Source organism: Ambystoma mexicanum, chromosome 3q, assembly GCF_040938575.1.
Source record: "Ambystoma mexicanum isolate Mex_15411 chromosome 3q, UKY_AmexF1_1, whole genome shotgun sequence".
Lineage (NCBI taxonomy): Eukaryota > Metazoa > Chordata > Amphibia > Caudata > Ambystomatidae > Ambystoma > Ambystoma mexicanum.
The window spans coordinates 1,169,399,688-1,169,417,570 of NC_090926.1; the positions used below are offsets into that span (position 1 = coordinate 1,169,399,688).

At 46.7% G+C, this 17,883-nt stretch overlaps 1 protein-coding gene across 1 annotated transcript; it reads right to left on the bottom strand.

Annotated features, from left to right (window-relative positions):
• Window positions 1-952: 952 nt before the first annotated feature.
• PGLS (6-phosphogluconolactonase) lies at window positions 953-15,126 on the bottom strand. Its single transcript, XM_069604008.1, has 5 exons — window positions 14,637-15,126; window positions 10,878-10,985; window positions 10,591-10,692; window positions 3,513-3,653; window positions 953-1,438 (listed from the first exon to the last, which is right to left on the bottom strand). Exons 1-5 carry the CDS (start codon window positions 14,904-14,906, stop codon window positions 1,301-1,303), a joined length of 759 nt encoding a protein of 252 aa, XP_069460109.1. The 5' UTR covers window positions 14,907-15,126; the 3' UTR covers window positions 953-1,300.
• Between the last annotated feature and the right edge of the window lie 2,757 nt (window positions 15,127-17,883).

Here is a 17,883-nt window from a genome sequence, read left to right on the forward strand (position 1 = left end):
ATGGGCAATGCAGGTACTGTAAGAAGGAAGGAGTACTGGAAACAGTACAACATCTTTTAACAACATGCCCGGCACTAACAGAAGTGAGAACGTGGTTTTTAGAAAAACACTTGGAAATCTACAAATCACTCGCAGCAGACGAATGGTGGGATGTCTTTTTGAATGGTCAGAAACAAGGAATGGTATGTGCAGGAATTAATTTCCTTGATAATATTGCGAGTGAATTAGCCATTCGGAAGTTGCAGTAGCATGAAAGAACAAATCTAACCCAGTCACAAATTATCCAGCACATATTGGGAACTGGAGGTGCTGGATAGAAAACTACTGCAAGACTAACTTCAGGTCTGAGGAAAGAGCGGAATGTCAGACTCAAGAGAGTGAATTGGAGCTTGGAACGAAACATGTTGGTTGATTTTTGGACATTAATGTTGATAGATTGTCATTAAAAAGAAAAGAGAAAAGTATCACAAGTGTTAAAAGTTATAAACTAAAAGCACTATAAATAAAAAGTAATTTAGAAAAAAGTAATTGAAATTGCTTAGTTGGTTAATGAACCTGCTGAATAGAGCCTTGCAATCCAAGGATGTGCCGTTTGAATCCCAGGGGGGCTGCCGAAGCAGTTCATTAATCAGAGTCCAGTGATGGCTCCTCGCTTAAAGTCCAAGGTTCAACATTCTGTTCCTACTCTGTAAATCCCCATTTCAGTCTAGGTTTCTAGAAACACTGCCAACAGCACTAGCCACTGAGAGGCACCAACAAGGGTGATCTTCATAGACACATTCCTCACCAGCACACTCTGCGACAGATCCCAGCGACAACAGCGGGAAACTGGAGAGGAGATTTCATGAGGTGCTCAAAGGTAACAAAGTAAATGTCAGGGACTTAACAGAAAAGATGAGAGATTGAGAGAATCCAGGAATCCTTACATCAATGAATCCACTATCAGAAAATGTTCTATTTACACCTTTATTTTTGGCATTCACTTTACGTCACAGTAACAGTAACACACAATACTTTTCCAGCAATCTCCCTTGATACCGCCAAGCTAGAAAAGAATGACTGCCCTCCCCACTAATCCTACACATCACACAAAGGAAGTGACCAACTAAGTGCTTCCGTTCTGTAAAAAAACAACCATACAAACATCCGAATGACAAGTGCTAGGATTGTGCCTTTCCCATGTTCCGACACGGCTGTGCTCTGGTCCCCCTGGATCGGAACTGTTCCGCAGCAGCTTATGGGCCGGTCCGGCAGAAAGTGCTTCTGGATTGTACATCTCTGTGGCGCCAGATTGTTGGTTCTATAAGACGGAATGCTGCTCAACAGGTCCGGTCAATTCTTTCGCAGCAGCCTCATCCAGGAACCAGAGAAGCTTCCCGTGCCCTGGTCGGACCCGTGCTGCTGGCAAGGGGTTCTCCTCTTCAGTCTCTAGAATACGCTGCCAGAAGAAATCAAACATGTTACAAAGCCCTGTCACAATTTTCTTCTGCTATTTGCAAGTGTGGTGGCTTTGTACACTGAACTGGTACTTTTCTTCTCTTACCTTTTTGAGGATGCTCATCGTGAATTTATCCATCCTCTGCTATAGCTAAACAATCCCAGGCACATTTATTTTCGGATCCTTCAGACCCATTTCACTCAAAATACTTCAAGGCCTGTGTTTTCTTGCATTACTTAACTAATCACCCCCCAAGCCTGCCTCTTGGCTATGCAACAATGGATGATCTGTTCTTGATACTCACGAATATAAAATTGTCCTTGTGCGCGTCCCTCATACATCTAATTTTATTCCACTTCTCACCCTGTATCTATTCCTGTGACTGCAATTTAGTTACTGTCACGCCTTTTTAAAAGCTTCCAGGCATAGATTTATAGTACCGCAGGCTCACAGCAACGAACTTTACAATACAATGTCCCTTTCTAGAAATCTGTGACATTCTTTCCTTCATTTATATCACCTTCACTATTGTTCTACCATTCTCCTTGCGTTCCCAACATTTGTTCTTTCTCCCCCCCGCCTCCCAATCTTTCAAGCACCATTGAATTCTGTCATCAGTCTTAAACATTTTCCACAAGCGCATATTTTTTCATCCCTTGCTGGTTATTTTCATCTAGACTGCAATTTAGACATCCCTGGTCTGGGTCATCTTTAAAAGCATCCATGGTGTTTCACCTACTTATCCCTCCTCTTGTCATTATTTATGCCTCCACCATTTTTGATTTCCAGAGTTGATCAGCCTCCCTGACCCTTGCATTCCCTAGAATGTAGCTCTATTGCACACTTGCCCCTAACTCTGGAAAAGCATGACTAGCATTACTCCCTTTGATCACTGCATCTGCTTGGTAATCCTTCAATCGTCTTATAAATGATTGTTGGTCTTTGACTTAGCCTTGCGAATGCATGTTCGGTTGACTGCCTTTACTATATTTCACATTTAATTTTGTAAAGCGATTTAACATAAATGTAATAAAAACGGAATAAATTAAATTAAGGAGCTCAAGGGACTGGTTGGGTAGATGGACAGGGAAGCACCGGTAGACGAGCGAGAGGCACCAAACCCGGTTGGAGGGTTCAAGACAACAAGAGCCAGGAGTAGGGGGTAACTGTAGCCAGTGGAGTGAAAGGCAAAGGAGGCAGCCTGGGAAAGAACAAGGAGTAGGATGAAGCAACAAAGATGGGACAGCATAATGGAGAAACATCAGATGTAGGTGGTGGGAAGCAACTAACAAAACAAAAGGAGGTTGAATAGGTGGGGTGAGAAACAGAAGAAACACAAATGGGGCAGGGGTGGGGAGGTTAGCAACATGGAGGCAGAAGTGGGGAGGGAAGCAACACAAGGAGGCAGAAAGTAGACCAAAAGCAACTTACAAAAGGAGAAGTGATGAGGCATGCTGAATGAGGAAGCATGCAGGCAAAGCATCAAAATATGCAGCTACGCGGAAAGAATGTTACTGGAATTTGGATGGGCAGCAGTGAGGACAAGGAAGGAAACGTAAAGAATGTTCATGCATTCCCTTTTGAGGTGGCACTGAAAGGGTGGTTGTCACCGGGTAAGCCACCAAACCTGTGCTTGGTTCTGGGTGTTAATAGAACACAACAAGAGGGTTAGGGGAGTAGTGGGGAGGAGAAACCCAACCAAATGTAGGCAAGACAAAAAAGGAATCTAGCCATGAGGCATACGTTTTTAGGGTGTTAATAGAACAGGCAAAAAGAATCAACTGGGGGTGATCAAAAATTAGCCGTATAACACCAACCAAAAGCAGACAGCAGTGATAGGAGACAGGGGAGAGAAAGGCCAAGTGGAAAAAAATAATAATAAAACTGGTGGGGGAGAACAATCAAAGTATACGGGGTTGGGACTGATGGGAGTGGCTTAGAGGAAGCATAGTGAAAAGAAGACATTGACATGAAATGAGGGGTTGCAAGAAACAAGAAGCTTCAGAACAAAAATAAAGAGGGCAATCAAAAGATTTTTCTGAAAATATGCCTTTGCTAAAGAGTGAAATTATACCTTGATAATAGAAGCTTTGCCCTCGCCAATTGCCACGAAAACCACAGTACGTGCCGCATTCAGAACAGGCAGGGTCATGGTTATCCGCTCTGGGGGAGGCTTTGGTGAATCGCTGATAGCGGCAACAATCTTCTGCGTCTCCTAAATTAAAAATAAAAGCTGATAAGGGCACTGTGCCAAGTGGTTACAGTGCAAGGTCGCCGACCTCAAGAGGTAGAAGAGTTGTGCAGTATGGCTGCGATCGTGATAATACAGAGAAAAGATCAAGACTGCTGCTTAAGAATTATATTTATCGAGATGTACACCTCACAAATTTCTGTGCAACAGCAGTCACTCAGTACAGTTCATTTTTTTTTAACGTGTATTTAAAGAAAGCAATGCCTACTAATCTCCAGAAATGCAGATTCCCAGGCGACTTACAATGTGAACTAAGATCCTTGTGATACACTCACACTACATGCAACAAAAGTTCTGTAAATTGGAACATCTAAAGCCCCCCTCCACCGATAGACAAAGGGTAACCTCCTTTCATACAGATTCCATCTTTCACTGTGGTTGCCTTTAGAGGTTTTGACAACTCTGGTTGGCTGCAAAGCAACGGAATGGACTCACTTCTGAGCCGGGGTTGTTGTTATTTAATGGTTATACCGTGATACATGCAAACTAGATAAACATTTAGCAAGAGAAAGAAACAGCAAGCACATCTTAGTCAGTATGACACCCTTTCAGCTAAACGTTTTTTCGACGGGTGTTTTTACAAAGAGTTTTTGCTGAAAAAAACTAATCGCCATTTTTTGGGGGTGGAAAGGATATATAAAGGATTGGAGGAGAAGTCGGGAATAACAAAATATAGGTACAGGAGAGAAGGTGAACACCAACCAAAATAAACAAAATTTGGCAAAAACATGTGTCGATGAAATGATAAGATATTTTATTTGTATTGCGCTCGTACAAGTGTTTCAGGGCGCGATAAGGCAAGGGAGGGGAACAGGGGAGAACAAAACAACGATCTTACTAGGCCCAGAGACATTGAGAATGTGAAAGTGCATGGGAATGGAAAAGGGGAAAAGTGCATGGAAGGGGGAGAGTGGAAAGTGCAGAGCAGAGGAGAACAGATACATAATACATGGGGTAGTGCAGTCAGCAAGTGCTGCGTTTACGGCAGCAGAACTGGGTACGTCTGATGAAAAGAAAATGGGTGGTGAGTGACTATGGGTACAGATACAGTCCCCAGTGCAAGGGGTGGCCGGAAGGCAGTGCAGAAGGGTGGCAGGATGAGCAGGTACCTGGACTCGGGTACAGAGGGAGGCCAGGCGCACAGTGCCAAGAGCCGATCAGCAGGACAGAGAGGGAGCAAAGGCAGATTCAAAGAGGAAGGTCTTGAGGTGCTTCCGAAACCGGAGATGGTCCTCCAGTTTAAGAGTGGCAGGGAGGCTGTTCCAGAAGGAGTCCCCAGCCGAAGACAGGGATCTCCACCCAGCTCGTTTCTTTGAAAAACGACAGACCCTGAGGGAGTTAGAGGAGCGAAGGGCTCGAGAGGGGAGGTATTTGTGGGGGATAGCTGAAGGTATTTTGGACCCAGGCCCCAGAAAGCCTTGTGGACAATGCAGATGGTTTTAAATGTAATCCTTGCATCCACTGGGAGCCAACGGAGAGATTGCAGAGATGGAGAGCTACGATCTGAGGGCTTGAGGCAAAGGACAAGTCTTGCAGTCCTGTTCTGTATTAGTTGCAGAGGGCGAAGAGTAGAGGCAGGTACAATAGTCCCACCTAGAGAGGACCAGAGCTTGGGAGACAGTGAGCTTCTGGGGGAAGGAGAGGAAACGAAGAGTACCTCTGAGGAGGTGCAGTAGGAAGTTTGACTTTTTAGAGACCTCCAAGATGTGGGCGGAGAAGCAAAGTGTGGAGTCAAAGATGACCCGAGGTTCTTAGCCTCACAGGTGGGGATAGGAGGAGGGCCAAGCGCGCCGGCCAGAGAGAGAGGGGAAAGGATGGAGAAGGTGTGCCGATGAGGATGATCTCCATCTTGCTGGTATTCAGACAAAGATCATTGACGGCACACCAATCTTGAATGGCAGTTAGGCAATTAGAGATGAGAGAGGGAGAGGAAGTGGCAGAGGGCCGCCTGAAAATGAGTTGCGTGTTGTCAGCGTAGCACTGGAAATCTGAGCATGAATGGCAATTCAGTGGGCGGGAGTATTGGTTGTAAAGCCGGGGCAAGAGGTAAGACCCCCGGGGAACACAACAGGTAGAGAGGAAGATAGATGATAGGAAGGAATAGAACCAGACCATCTTAGTGCTTCTTATTAAACAGCAATATTTGGACTGCTCTTGGTGTCCAGAAGCCCGTTACAGGCAGAGGCAGGAGCCCCAGCACCAAATATTGTACCTCCAAAGTTCATCAATTTAAAACCACAAGGATTAACAGGCCATTCTTTCGGAGCCCGCAGCTGCCTGTGAAAGATCCATTAGCTCACTGCTGACTTAATGACCTTGTCCAACAATCTCTCCTTTAGCTTCCTATCAAACAAAGAGGTCCAAATGCCCACTTAGTTCTTCTGCATTGTTTATTCTGTAAGACTGGGGACGTTTAGAATTCAACATGATCTTGATTGCCCACTCTACTTTCAGACTATATCAATGGAAGGTGCGGTGACTTGTCACCAATGACAAGTCACAAAAACAAGAAGTCTGTCCATGTTCAAAAATCATGTGAGAAAGTGTAGGAAGATGAGAGAGGGGGTCCTGCTGGAGCAGAGGAAGTACACTGAAGACAGTGCACACTGAACACTAAATAGAAGAGCAAGAGCTTCAACCCGGCTGCGAGAGATGGCAGAGCAAGAGCTTGCTCCCAAGTGTGAAGAGAAGGAGGTTTCACCAATTAGGCAGTTGGAAAACTCTGGAGATAAAAAGGGAAAAGAAGAGCAACTCCCTACCTCTTACCACCCAATAGCTTTAATCAACCTGGATGCTAAACTGTACACGAAGATCTTCGCGACCAGACTGGCCCTAGTACTTCCCAGGTTAATCCACCAAGACCAGTCAGGATTTGTTCCAAACCGCCAGACACATGATAACATCAGAAGAGTCCTACACCTAGTTGAAAAGATATGCATCAAACAAACCCCTGCAGCACTGGTAGCCTTAGACGCCGAAAAGGCGCTTGATCGAGTAGAATGGTCTTACCTTTTTCGGGTTCTGCAAAAGATGGGAATGGGCAAGGGTTTTATAGATAAGGGCCAACTACAACTCCCCGTCCATAAGGATAGCGGTGAATGGAGGGTTATCGGACATAGTGTACTGAGGAAGAGGGACGAAGCAAGGGTGCCCGCTCCCCCCCCCCCCCCTTCTATACGCCATATACTTGGAACCTCTATTGGCAAAAATAAGGGATTTGCCGGAGGTGGAGGGAATAGAGATGGCGTGGCTGACCCATAAAGCGGTGGCCTATGCTGACGATATGTTGGTGGCCCTAGGAGACCCAGAGAAGTCCCTCGCACACTTAATGGAAACCATAGCACGATTTGGAGAGATTTCAGGGCTGAAAATAAATAGACAAAAATCGGAGGTGTTGATTCTGGCGGGTAATAGAGAAAAAAAAAACAACCAAAAAAAAAAAAAAAAGACAGCGGCCACAGACTTTCAACTGAAAATTGCCATCTCGGGCATCAGATATCTAGGAATCACCCTCACAGACCACATAAATTGTATTCCCACAATTACCCGCAAATCCTAGAAAAAGTCAAAAATGACCTGCTAAAATAGAACCCGTTAGCAATTTCCTGGTGGAGGAGAATCACGGCAGTGAAAATGACAATCCTCCCCAAGCTAATGTATATGTTTCAGGCCCTCCCGATAAAGCCCCCACAGGCCTTTTTCAAAGCACTTAGGAAGGCGGTTTCCAAATATGTCTGGCAGAACAAGACCCCAAGAATTTCTAATGTGGTAATGACAGCTCATGGAAAGGAGGGGGGGGGGGATGTGCCATGCCTCACTTCAAAAAATACTACGAAGCGGACCAGCTGTGGGTCATGAGGGATTGGATATCGGAACAGGGGGACAAAATCTGGGAAAGGCAGGATAGGACGGTAGCGACAACATCCGCCAGGCACATGCTATGGATCGATAAACGATTCCTACATGCAAACACCCCATTAGCGAAATAATGAAGACGGCCTTGGGGGTATGGGACGCCGCCACGACAAACGAAACCCTGACCAAGGATCCCACCCCGTTCATGCCAATATTTGGAAATCCCGAATTCCCCCCTGGATTGGACAAGGGAGCATTTCGCAAGTGGGAGGAAGGGGGTGCAAGATGGTGGGAGATATGCAACAGAACCAACAGATCAGATCCTTCAAGGATTGCAAAACTTTTGAATCGGACACCAAAAGATAGATATAAATATGATCAGATACATCATTGGCTGAGCACTCCACGTATAAAAGAAGCACTGACTAGGGACTTGACCCCCTTTGAGAACTACATCATGACGCACTCTGGATCTCGTAAATTTGTTTCCACCACTTACAAATTTATTAATGCACTACCACATGGCTATATATGAAGAAATGGGAGAAAACCCTGGGCTACGCACACTCCAAAGAGGTGGGAATACTTGTGGGGCTTGAGGCCAAAACTGACAAGAGCCATTCAAACGAGAGAAATGTGGGTGAAGATGATGGTGCAATGGCACTATACACCGGAGAAACTGAATAAGATGTATGCTACCTCCCCGAATAACTGTTGGAGAAAGTGTGGCGGGCAGGGAGATTGGAAACATATCTGGTGGGACTGCCCGAGGATAAGACCACACTGGGGAGAGATAAAAAAAACAAATCAAATGATGGGAATGTTCCCGGGAACAGAACACCTGGGAGAGGAAATATGGTTACGGGGCTTTTGGGATCCAAAAGACAAAACGCTAACTTCATCGCAGAAAAGAAATTTTATGGGTCTCCTAATAGGAGCATGGTTGGAAATTGCTAGAAACTGGAAACACGAATCCTCACCATTGGTTGTTGATTGGACGCGAAGGGTCTGGTCACCTCTGGCTCTAGAACTAATAACTTATAACATCCAAGGGGATCATGGGAAATTCCGAGAGGACTGGGGAGGTGTACTGGAATTCCTTCAAAAAGGAATATAAAGAACAAGTGCCCACACAATATAAGACTATTGGACTTATTCACGTAAACGAGGAAAAAATCTTCCGATATAAAACATACACAGACTGAGTTATGCAGGTTGGTGGGGGTGTGGAGGGGGATTTCTTTGAATGAAGTTGATGCTTGATGACAGTGTGCCAATAGAAACTTAATAAAAACATGTTTTAAAAAAAAAAAAAACCTCTGGAGAGATACCAAACCTATAAGCAGTGGCAGGAACAGGGCACTAGTTAAAGAGGAAATATGGAGAGAATGCCGAAGAGGTTAGAGTGGGTGAGCAGTTCATGAGGAGAGTGAATTGGTGAGAGGGTCAGAGAGCCAGAGAAAGGATGACAACCAGAAAGGGAAAGGCCAAACAAGAGATGGGTACATGAGGACGAGCCCTCGCTATCTAGCATTGTATTACAAAGGAGGCCACCAGCTGCTTCATCAGTGGTATTGTCTATTTCTCTGAGAGGAGAGATGGTCACAGTCAAACGGTGGAGCACCCTAAAAACTGTGCAACTGTCCCGAGCATGCAGCAGCAAAAGTAACATTTTTCAAAATATGAAATCCAACTCCAAACTCTGGAACCTATAGTGATGGTTACCGAGAGGGCAGCATCGAAGTTAACATTGTTACAGTAAAAAGCTGCCCTGAATCCTGGCGTAATGGTTGCCAGGTGCACAATGATAAAACTGAACATTATGAGAAAGGGAAGGAAACAACTCAGTACCTAACCAAAGCTATAGTATAAGGAGTCATTACTGTACAGTTGAATTTAAAAATAATGAATGGTCCCAAAAAGCATCAATGTTAGCATGTGTGATAACACACTAAAGATGAAGTAGTACAGTAAGGTTGCCGCTCTTTCCCCCCCCCCCACTTAAGGAGCCCTCCAGCCGCTTTTAGTTTGCAGATGGAGAGCAGGTGCAAGTGGATCTAGGTCACCTGGCCTAAGCACCACCTACCTTCTTAGCCCTGCCTCCTCCTCCTGCTCTTCACTCTTCGATCAAGGGCATCTCTCGCCTGGGTGTCCGCAGTAAAGGGCAGACAAAGAAAAGGACAATTCCGTTTGGACCAGGAGGGTCCAGGGCCCGAACCCCTGCTCAGACAGCAGGTAAGCATGCACGAACATGCGTTTACTCCCTCTGTCCCCACAAGCCATCCGCACCCCCTCTGGTCCCTCTGTGATGTTCCCTTGTGCCCCCCCCCCCGACCTCTTCTTGCACACAGGTGTTGCCTGTTTTGCTTGATTCTTCTACCCTACTCCGACTCCCCTCCTTCCCCCCTCCAGCCTACTTCTGCAGGAGTCTGTCCTCTACTGATTCTGCAATTGTTTTCGCTCTCCCCTCTTGCTTCTCCACTCTGACTGCTTACTCTGTTCTCTCCTCCTCTCCCTTTCCCTTACTTTCTTACTTTCCCCTTACTTTCTCCTATGCACTTTATCAGAATTGTCCCTGGACCAAGTATGATATCAACCTTGTCTGTCTCCTCCCCCCTCCCCTTACTTATTCCCCCCACCTCCAGCACGATCTGTCTATTTCCATTTACTTCCCACTCCCCCTCCCTTCCTTATCTATGTCTCAGCTCTTGCACTATCTGAAATGTTGTCAGGCCGAGTACGAGTTAATTCCACATCCTTACTGTTCATGGCCTGTAAGAATGTCGTATTTTCCCTTGTTCCCTCCCTTACCATGAAGCACTTTGAAACATTGTGTATAGGCGCTATATAAATAAAATATATCATCATAAGCAAATATCTGATCCCCAAAAGATCGAAAACCTGGCTTTCATCTGTGGATATTGTGTTTGCTGCTCTTCTTACCAGACAAGTTGATGCCTTATTGCAATGCACCATATAAAGCTCACCTCCCACACCCCCACCCCCAGCTCCAAAAAGAAATAAAAATATATAGAGCAACATATACCTGTAGAAGTGGGTGATCTGGAAAAAGGGAAGCAGTGTGTCCATCTGGTCCCAAGCCCAAAATCAGGAGATCAAAGACAGGGATATCCTGGCCAGGGAAGGCCTAAAAAACAAACACAGGCAAGTCATGGACTTAGAATAATGTTCCAATTTTCATCACAGAGGTAGTTACAGGGACAAGCGAATGCATGATACAATGGGAGGGCAGAGCCACGACAGATGAGAGGGGAACGCATTTAGAATTGATCGAAAGGACTTTTGGTATGCCCACGAGCTTAGTATTGGTACCTCTTTCAGCTTTTTGCTGTAGTCGGCAGCAGCCTCTTCCACAGGTAACGTATGGTCAATACTAAGCACCTGTTTCTCCGGAATAGAGATCTTTGAGAGGAGCTGAGCCTGAAAGATGCAGCAGAAATAAACAAATATTTTTTTTAAAAAATAAACAAAAGACAACCTTCACTAAAAACATTCCCAAAATCAGAAATACAAATGACATACATACATATCAAGATGGAACAATAGCCCTGCCCTACAAAACGAACAGCAAGGAGTAATCTTATATGGCTAAATGGGGCATCCAATTCTAGTCACGGCTACACAGCAACCTGTAGAACCAACACTTGGCAGGAATTCACAGACAGAAGAGCACTGCAAAGATAGGCATAACCATATAACCTCCCCAACCAAGGTGTGGAACTGAACAGCAACAAGAGAGCTGTGAATAAGAAGAACAGAACATGGAATATTAGGGGTGACCACATGGGACAGACAATGATACAGACAAATATAAAAGTTACAACCAATACCAGGCACGATTAGACCTACTAGAAAAAAAAGTGACTCAGCCAAAAACAAGACCTACCAAATTGTATGGGGTAGAAATTCAAACACAAAGCTTTAATCTATAAGTACTGCATAATATTTCACCTTAGGCCCAACTAAAGAGCCACAAGATAGCATGGCAAGATAGTCCTTGATTGAGCTCACAAAATCGACTTGCTCAATCGCATAGTCAATTAGTTTTTATGAAGGGCGGTACTATTTGCATTTGCTGAGCATGGGGACGTTTGAACTTTTGACATTCCCTGCAAACAAACGTTTGGTGGTAAATGGCAAATAAAGCACTGCGCATGGCAGTACTGCATCAAACATGAAGCGTGCTTATGGTAACAATAGCAATAACGATAAGCACAGAGGTCAGGAGAGACCAACTTTGGTGCAAAGGATGATTATTTGTGAATATAGCGAGATGAGCATGGAAGGTTTTGGAACGAACTAGAGATGGGAGAGCAAATCTAATATTATTTAAAGCACTAAACCCAGGCCGATTGGAGACCAGTCCATTGCGAGAAATGACCAATCTTTGTTTAGAAATTGGGTTTCCAGATAGCCACCTGCAAAGAGGGTAGGCTGACTGAGCCCCCAGCTGATTCTTCAAATGGTTCATACTGATGTGACCAGGGTAAATCTGGGAAGGTAAAGGGAGTGAGGCAATTCGATAACAAGAACAGAGGTGCTGGTATTTAAACGCCTAGGGCTCTTCCAGTTACACTGAACGCAAAGTGAGAGGTTACTGCTTTAAAGCCCCATGTAGTTTGTATCGAGACAAAATGTAAAAAGTAAAAAAAAGTAACGGGCGTGGTGCCTCTTGTATGCCGAATTGCCTTTGTAAAATAGAATATACAGCTGGTGTAGTCTTTTTGGACCATAGTTTAAGTCATTACACACCGTCAGAGATGTGCTTTAAAACAGCCAGAGACGGTCTGGTCATAGAGTATATAGGTTTGAACAATAAAATAAAAAAATAGAAATTAAGTATGTGCGCAGCATTAAGTCCCCGATCTTTAAATGTACAAAATAGACTCAAGTGTAATATGGGTTACTGGGGAATAGTACATCTACAGCCCAAAAACACATGCAGCCTGATGACTACATGCCAGGGTTCAGCTCCTTCTTCTAGGCTAGGAGTGCCTGGTTAGCTTGAAAGCAACAGCTACCAGGAACTACTTTTGTCTACCCAGGCAACTGATACTTACTTTTCAGTATGTTATAAAAGAAGATTCCAAACACATTACTATGTATTTAAACATAATGACTAATACATAATTGACAAAAAGTTAAAGTGCACATCTGGGAGTTAAGATTTGCTGTGCGCTGCGTACTCAACTCCTGGATTTGCGGTGCCCTGGGTACTAAACTCCTGGTTCACCAGCGGTAGGTAGCTCCTGTCTACTAGGTGATGCCGGACACCCAGGAACTGGTTTTAGCTCCTGCTCGTCGAATAATTTCTAACCCTGCATGCAGACATACTAAAAGCTATGCATGCATCCATAGATTGGCCATTGCACACAAATATAAAAACACAAGTAGTGGGATTGTATAAATGGCGATGTAACACACATCACGTTAACGCAAGCCTAGTATAAAAAAACGCAACCCTACAGTATAATCCCCCAAAGAAAAGTGGTTGAGGTCAAAAGAATGAGGCACGTTTTTTTCAGGGGGGGGGCATGCAGAGTAAATATGAGTGGGCCCCAAGACTGATCATGTGCGACATCCACCAGGAGAGGGAGGAGGGAGACTGTGCTCAAGTTCCAGGAGATCGAGAATGTGCAGTCAGAGATACGAGGCCACCCATTCGGCGTACAATATCCCTCAAAGAAAAAAGTTAAAAGTAGTTAAGTATGATCATGTGCTGAAGAAGGCTGAAAGAAGAAGAAAAGTGTTGAGGCATGAGTGAGGGGCGGCACATTCAGCCTTTGCCTACAGGTAGTTGACCGGTGTTTGAATAGGGAGACAAAAGAGGTCTGTAGGTGGTACTATAGAGTCAGTGGTAGGTTTCGTCAATAACGGTATAGGAAGATGCCAGCTGAGAAACGTCGAAGAGGGAGTAGAGTTAAAAGGAGGCGAGAGGAGCAAGCTTTTTTACACTTGGATCGCTTGACACAATGGGTACAAGACCGGCGATGACTCATGCACAATAATGTACCGACTGCCTGGAATCGCATAAGTGTGTCAGCGTCCCGTGACTGAGACTGCAGCCTTCCTTTAAGCAATACACAAGCTACAGTTAAAGACAATTAGTCACGATATCCCCGGAGAGGTACCATCAACCACCATCATTAACTGACGAATACCCTATAGGCCCCTTAGGGCGGGTACATAGTAAAACCGAGACAGTCATGACAAAGAACTATGCAGATCAGAAAATCGATACAGTCGTGACAAAGAACTATGTAGATCAGAAAGTGGCAAACAATATACACGGCTCTGGCTGCATCGACAGAAACTCCCATGAGACAATAATACAAGCAACATTAGATTGTCAATATAGCAAACAGCCAAGGCATATACAAAGATAGTCGACGCTTTATAAGTCACTACCGTCGCATCTGTACACTCCTTAAACGCCAAATTGCTCCTTTAACAGACACCTACAAGCATTAACAATTTCACAACATATACTACAGTGCATGTCACGACCCTATAAAAAGACAGCGCCATAAATCACGCACCCAAAGTCAGACAGCTCACAAATAAACAAGGTTAAAAAGTCTTATTTGCACAGTAGGGTACGGGCAGCAACGTTACATTGCAAGAACACGGGCTTTTACATATCCGTCCACTACAGATAAAGTTATAGGGGCATTTCGTTCTACAACACAGCTGTACATTTCAACATTGTATCCCACGATAAATCATTCTCCCCAAAGCGACCTGTGCAAGTCACAAACATAATAATCCACGATCAAGTCTAAATACACGGCAGGAGCATTGTTATAGATCTAACGACAAACATGCCTATATGTGATCTTATTTCAACAGGTCATTTGTTGCACCCTTCACCCCCATTATACAGTCCCGCAAAACACTACCTGGTGTTCGGTACCTCTCCATCTCCTCCTGTACCATTATGCCCGAGCCTCCCATCTCTCTCACATCAACCTGTCTCATCTCCCTTTTGTCTGTAACCCCCCCCCCATCCCCCCCCCATCTCCTCCCTCAGGTCTGTCCCTCTATTCCCCACCCCAGCCTCTGCACGCTCACCAGGTACTGGCCATGCGTGCTCTCGGGGTCCTCGGGCGGCACCCTCCGCTCGTCGCAGTAAGCCCAGAGCCAGTCCCGGCAAGGCTCCGGGGCCCTGAGCAGCTCGCGGCTCAGCAGAGTCACCAGGCTGCCACCGGACAGAGCGAGCGAGAAGCGGCCGCCCGGCCCTGTGCCCCGCCCCGCCTCCTGCCAGACCAGCGCCGCCAGCGAGGCCCCCAGCTCCGGGCCGGACGGGAAGACGGACACTTGCGCTCGCCCGGAGCCCGGCATGACGGGCACTCAATGCTGGCACGGATGGTGGACAGGTAGCGGGGCGGGGGAAAGGGTGGGCGGGGCAGGAAGTGTGGCACATGGAGCAGGAACTGCTGCATGGGGGTATGGGAGGAAGGCAGGGCGGTGGGGGTCGAGGAGGAAATGGGGCGTACATCGGAGACATGGGGATTGACAGGGGGCGTAGAAAATAACAAGCCCGGCAAGAGGCGCCAGCCATGGTCCCAGAGCTGTCAGGAGAGAGGGCAAGGCACGAGGGATGGGCGAGGCCGGAAGTGTGGCAAGACGCAACCGGAAGTGTGGCAGACGCAACCGGAAGTGTGGCATTGCGCTACGTGCACGGGCGCCGCTGAAGCACAATGAGATGAAGCGGGACGGGCAAACCAGGCCACCTATAGCTAATGGTTTAAGTTCATTTTAAACAAAAGACACGAAGGATTTTGAAGAGATGATATCGTTATTAGACTAAAGCGAGTTGTCTGGTACAAAGAGTGCACAGTTATAAGCTCCCCACATAAGTTATGTCTCATTTTATTGTGTCAAAGCAGCTATTGCATGTTGGCTAATTAGTCTCTCAGCATAAGCCTTCTGTTCATTATTGTGGGGCTTTGCTATCAATGCTAAATATTCTAAACCTAGAGAACAGACGCGTCCTTGTAGCAGAAAAGTGATGTCATTCTGTTTGTGCGGGTGATGCTGCAGCTATGCATTGCAAAACAGAAGAATTGCACAGTGTTAAGCTTTTGCTGCACAGCTTGGAGAGTGAAAACCTCGGATCTGTTTAGCGGTTGGTGTACTGTAGAGTATGGAATTACAGAGCCCTTTACAATATTCTGATCTGTCCATTTACAACCTCACTGCTCCTCCGTGTGTTCATTCACCCACTCAAGGGCTGACCCATCTGCTCAGCCACCTCTCCCTCACTGGGAGCCATGCAGAGGTGCTGGCTCTCGGCAGGCAAAACATGATGCCCCCTGGCAGGAACACTACCTGGCTCACCGCTCATTGCATCTAACGGCAGCAAATCAGAGCACCCCTTGATGCAAGCACCCCACCCCTTGCACCCCTCCTTCCTTTCACCTCCCCACTCCCCTCCTAAGGACCAGGGAACTCGCCTCGTGCAACACGGAGGGTGAGGAAAGGGGGCGGAAGGATGAATGGGTGGCATTCCAAAACCGTCTGTAATAAACCCATTAAAGAGCCCTTCGTGCTCATACATCCATCCATAATTAAATAAATAGGCCGAAATGTGCCGCTCAAAGAGCGCCGTTAATGTTCATGTCCTTTCCCAAAAGGCCAATTCATCCCCTCGACTTACCCTTTTCTGTCTCCCTCCACCACCTGTTTTGCCCCCTGAAGCAACTTGCATGCATGCTGGTCCTTACAGAAACCAAATACATATATTGCAACATGGCATTGCAATAGCAGGGCTGCCAGAAAACAAACTTCAGAATGAATGTTCTTCACCATTTAGCGCGGTGGGTTAAATCAGCAATTTCATGCATTTTCCTTAAGGGATATTTATCGTTTCATGTTTTTTTTGGGTCAGGCAGAACCGTGTCAAAGGTCACTTTGACCCAAAGCAGCTAACACCGAGAAGAATTCGCCCGTATGCCGAAGTGTAACATTAGGCGAATGTTGGCGATTCTGCTTCTTTTGTGAATACTTTGCCTACCCCTGGACCACAGTCTTCTACTTAAGGTTGTAAAACATGCTGGCACACAGCTGGTCCACACATGCATATGGGCGCCTGCGGTGCACCAACGGCTGACGGCTCACAGGCCCCCCGGGCTCGGACCCGGGCCCGCTGGGGGCGGGCGTGGAAGCAGAGGGGGAAGTGGATCGCCGCTCCTCTTTCCTGAAGCATCTGAAAAGGGGAGGAAATGGGAGGGGGGCCGAGAAGGAGAAAAGGAGGTGGGGTGAAGCTGTCCACAACCTTTCCCAAGGCGAAGGTGATATCCCGGCTTGTTAGCAGCTGGACTGACGTCACAGCAGAAAGGGCCCTGTGCTGTGTGGAAGGAGCGGGGCCTAGCACAGGGGCCCGCTCGCTAATTGTCTGCTTGGCGACCGTTAAGTCCGCCTCTGGCAGGGACAGGCAAGTCCGTGATCACACTGTGTGGGGCTACAGGCCAGGGCTGTAGGACCGTGGTCACATGGTGTATGTACCTACAGGTCCAAAAGGAGAGACGGGAAGAGGACTTCCATTGTTAGAGTCTGCAGCCGTTGTGCGGCACGTGCATGCAGGGGCTTCTTTTATTAGGTCATGCCAAGACACAATCCTGGCCCATCTTAATAGAGCAATACACTCGGGAGTGTCACACATAGCACTTTGTCGTAATCCAGGTGTGAGTGCTCGAGCGCTGGAATGCTGGCAAGGTTATGAGTTGGCATTCCAGCTGAGTTGAAGTGAAATTTAGTGGCAGTGCTCCACGGGGTGCTGCCTAATAAACTTCAGTGTCCTTACTATACCGGTGTCCGCCTTTTTGTCATTGGCAACGAGGCAGAGACCCTGTGTGGAGACCCACGTGGAAGGCGCAGGTCTGGGTGCAGCGCCGGCCGAGTCGGCGAAACAAAACAATCCTGCTGGAAGGGGAAGTATCGTGGTGCAGCAGAGGAGTGTGGCCCCTCCCCATCAGAGCCTTCCGGATGGAGGATTGCCCCGAGGGAGGCGTTGGCTGATTGGTGTCTGTTCCACGGCACATGGCAGACGAGGACGGAAAGATGCTTCAGGGCGGCGTCGGCTGATTGGTGCCTGTCCCACACAACATGGTAGACGGGGGTGGAGAGACGCTGCAAGAGGCGCCGAGGGGATGCCTGTGACAGCATCTTTGGATCTCAGTAAGCAGGTTCCGGGGGCGCTCTGGATGGCAGCCGGGTGCATTCCTGCAACTTCAAAAAAGGTACGGCGCACTGCTACTAATTACATTGCAATCGGCGGGAGAGCCGCTTTGTGCAGCATTAAAGGGAAAGTGCAAAG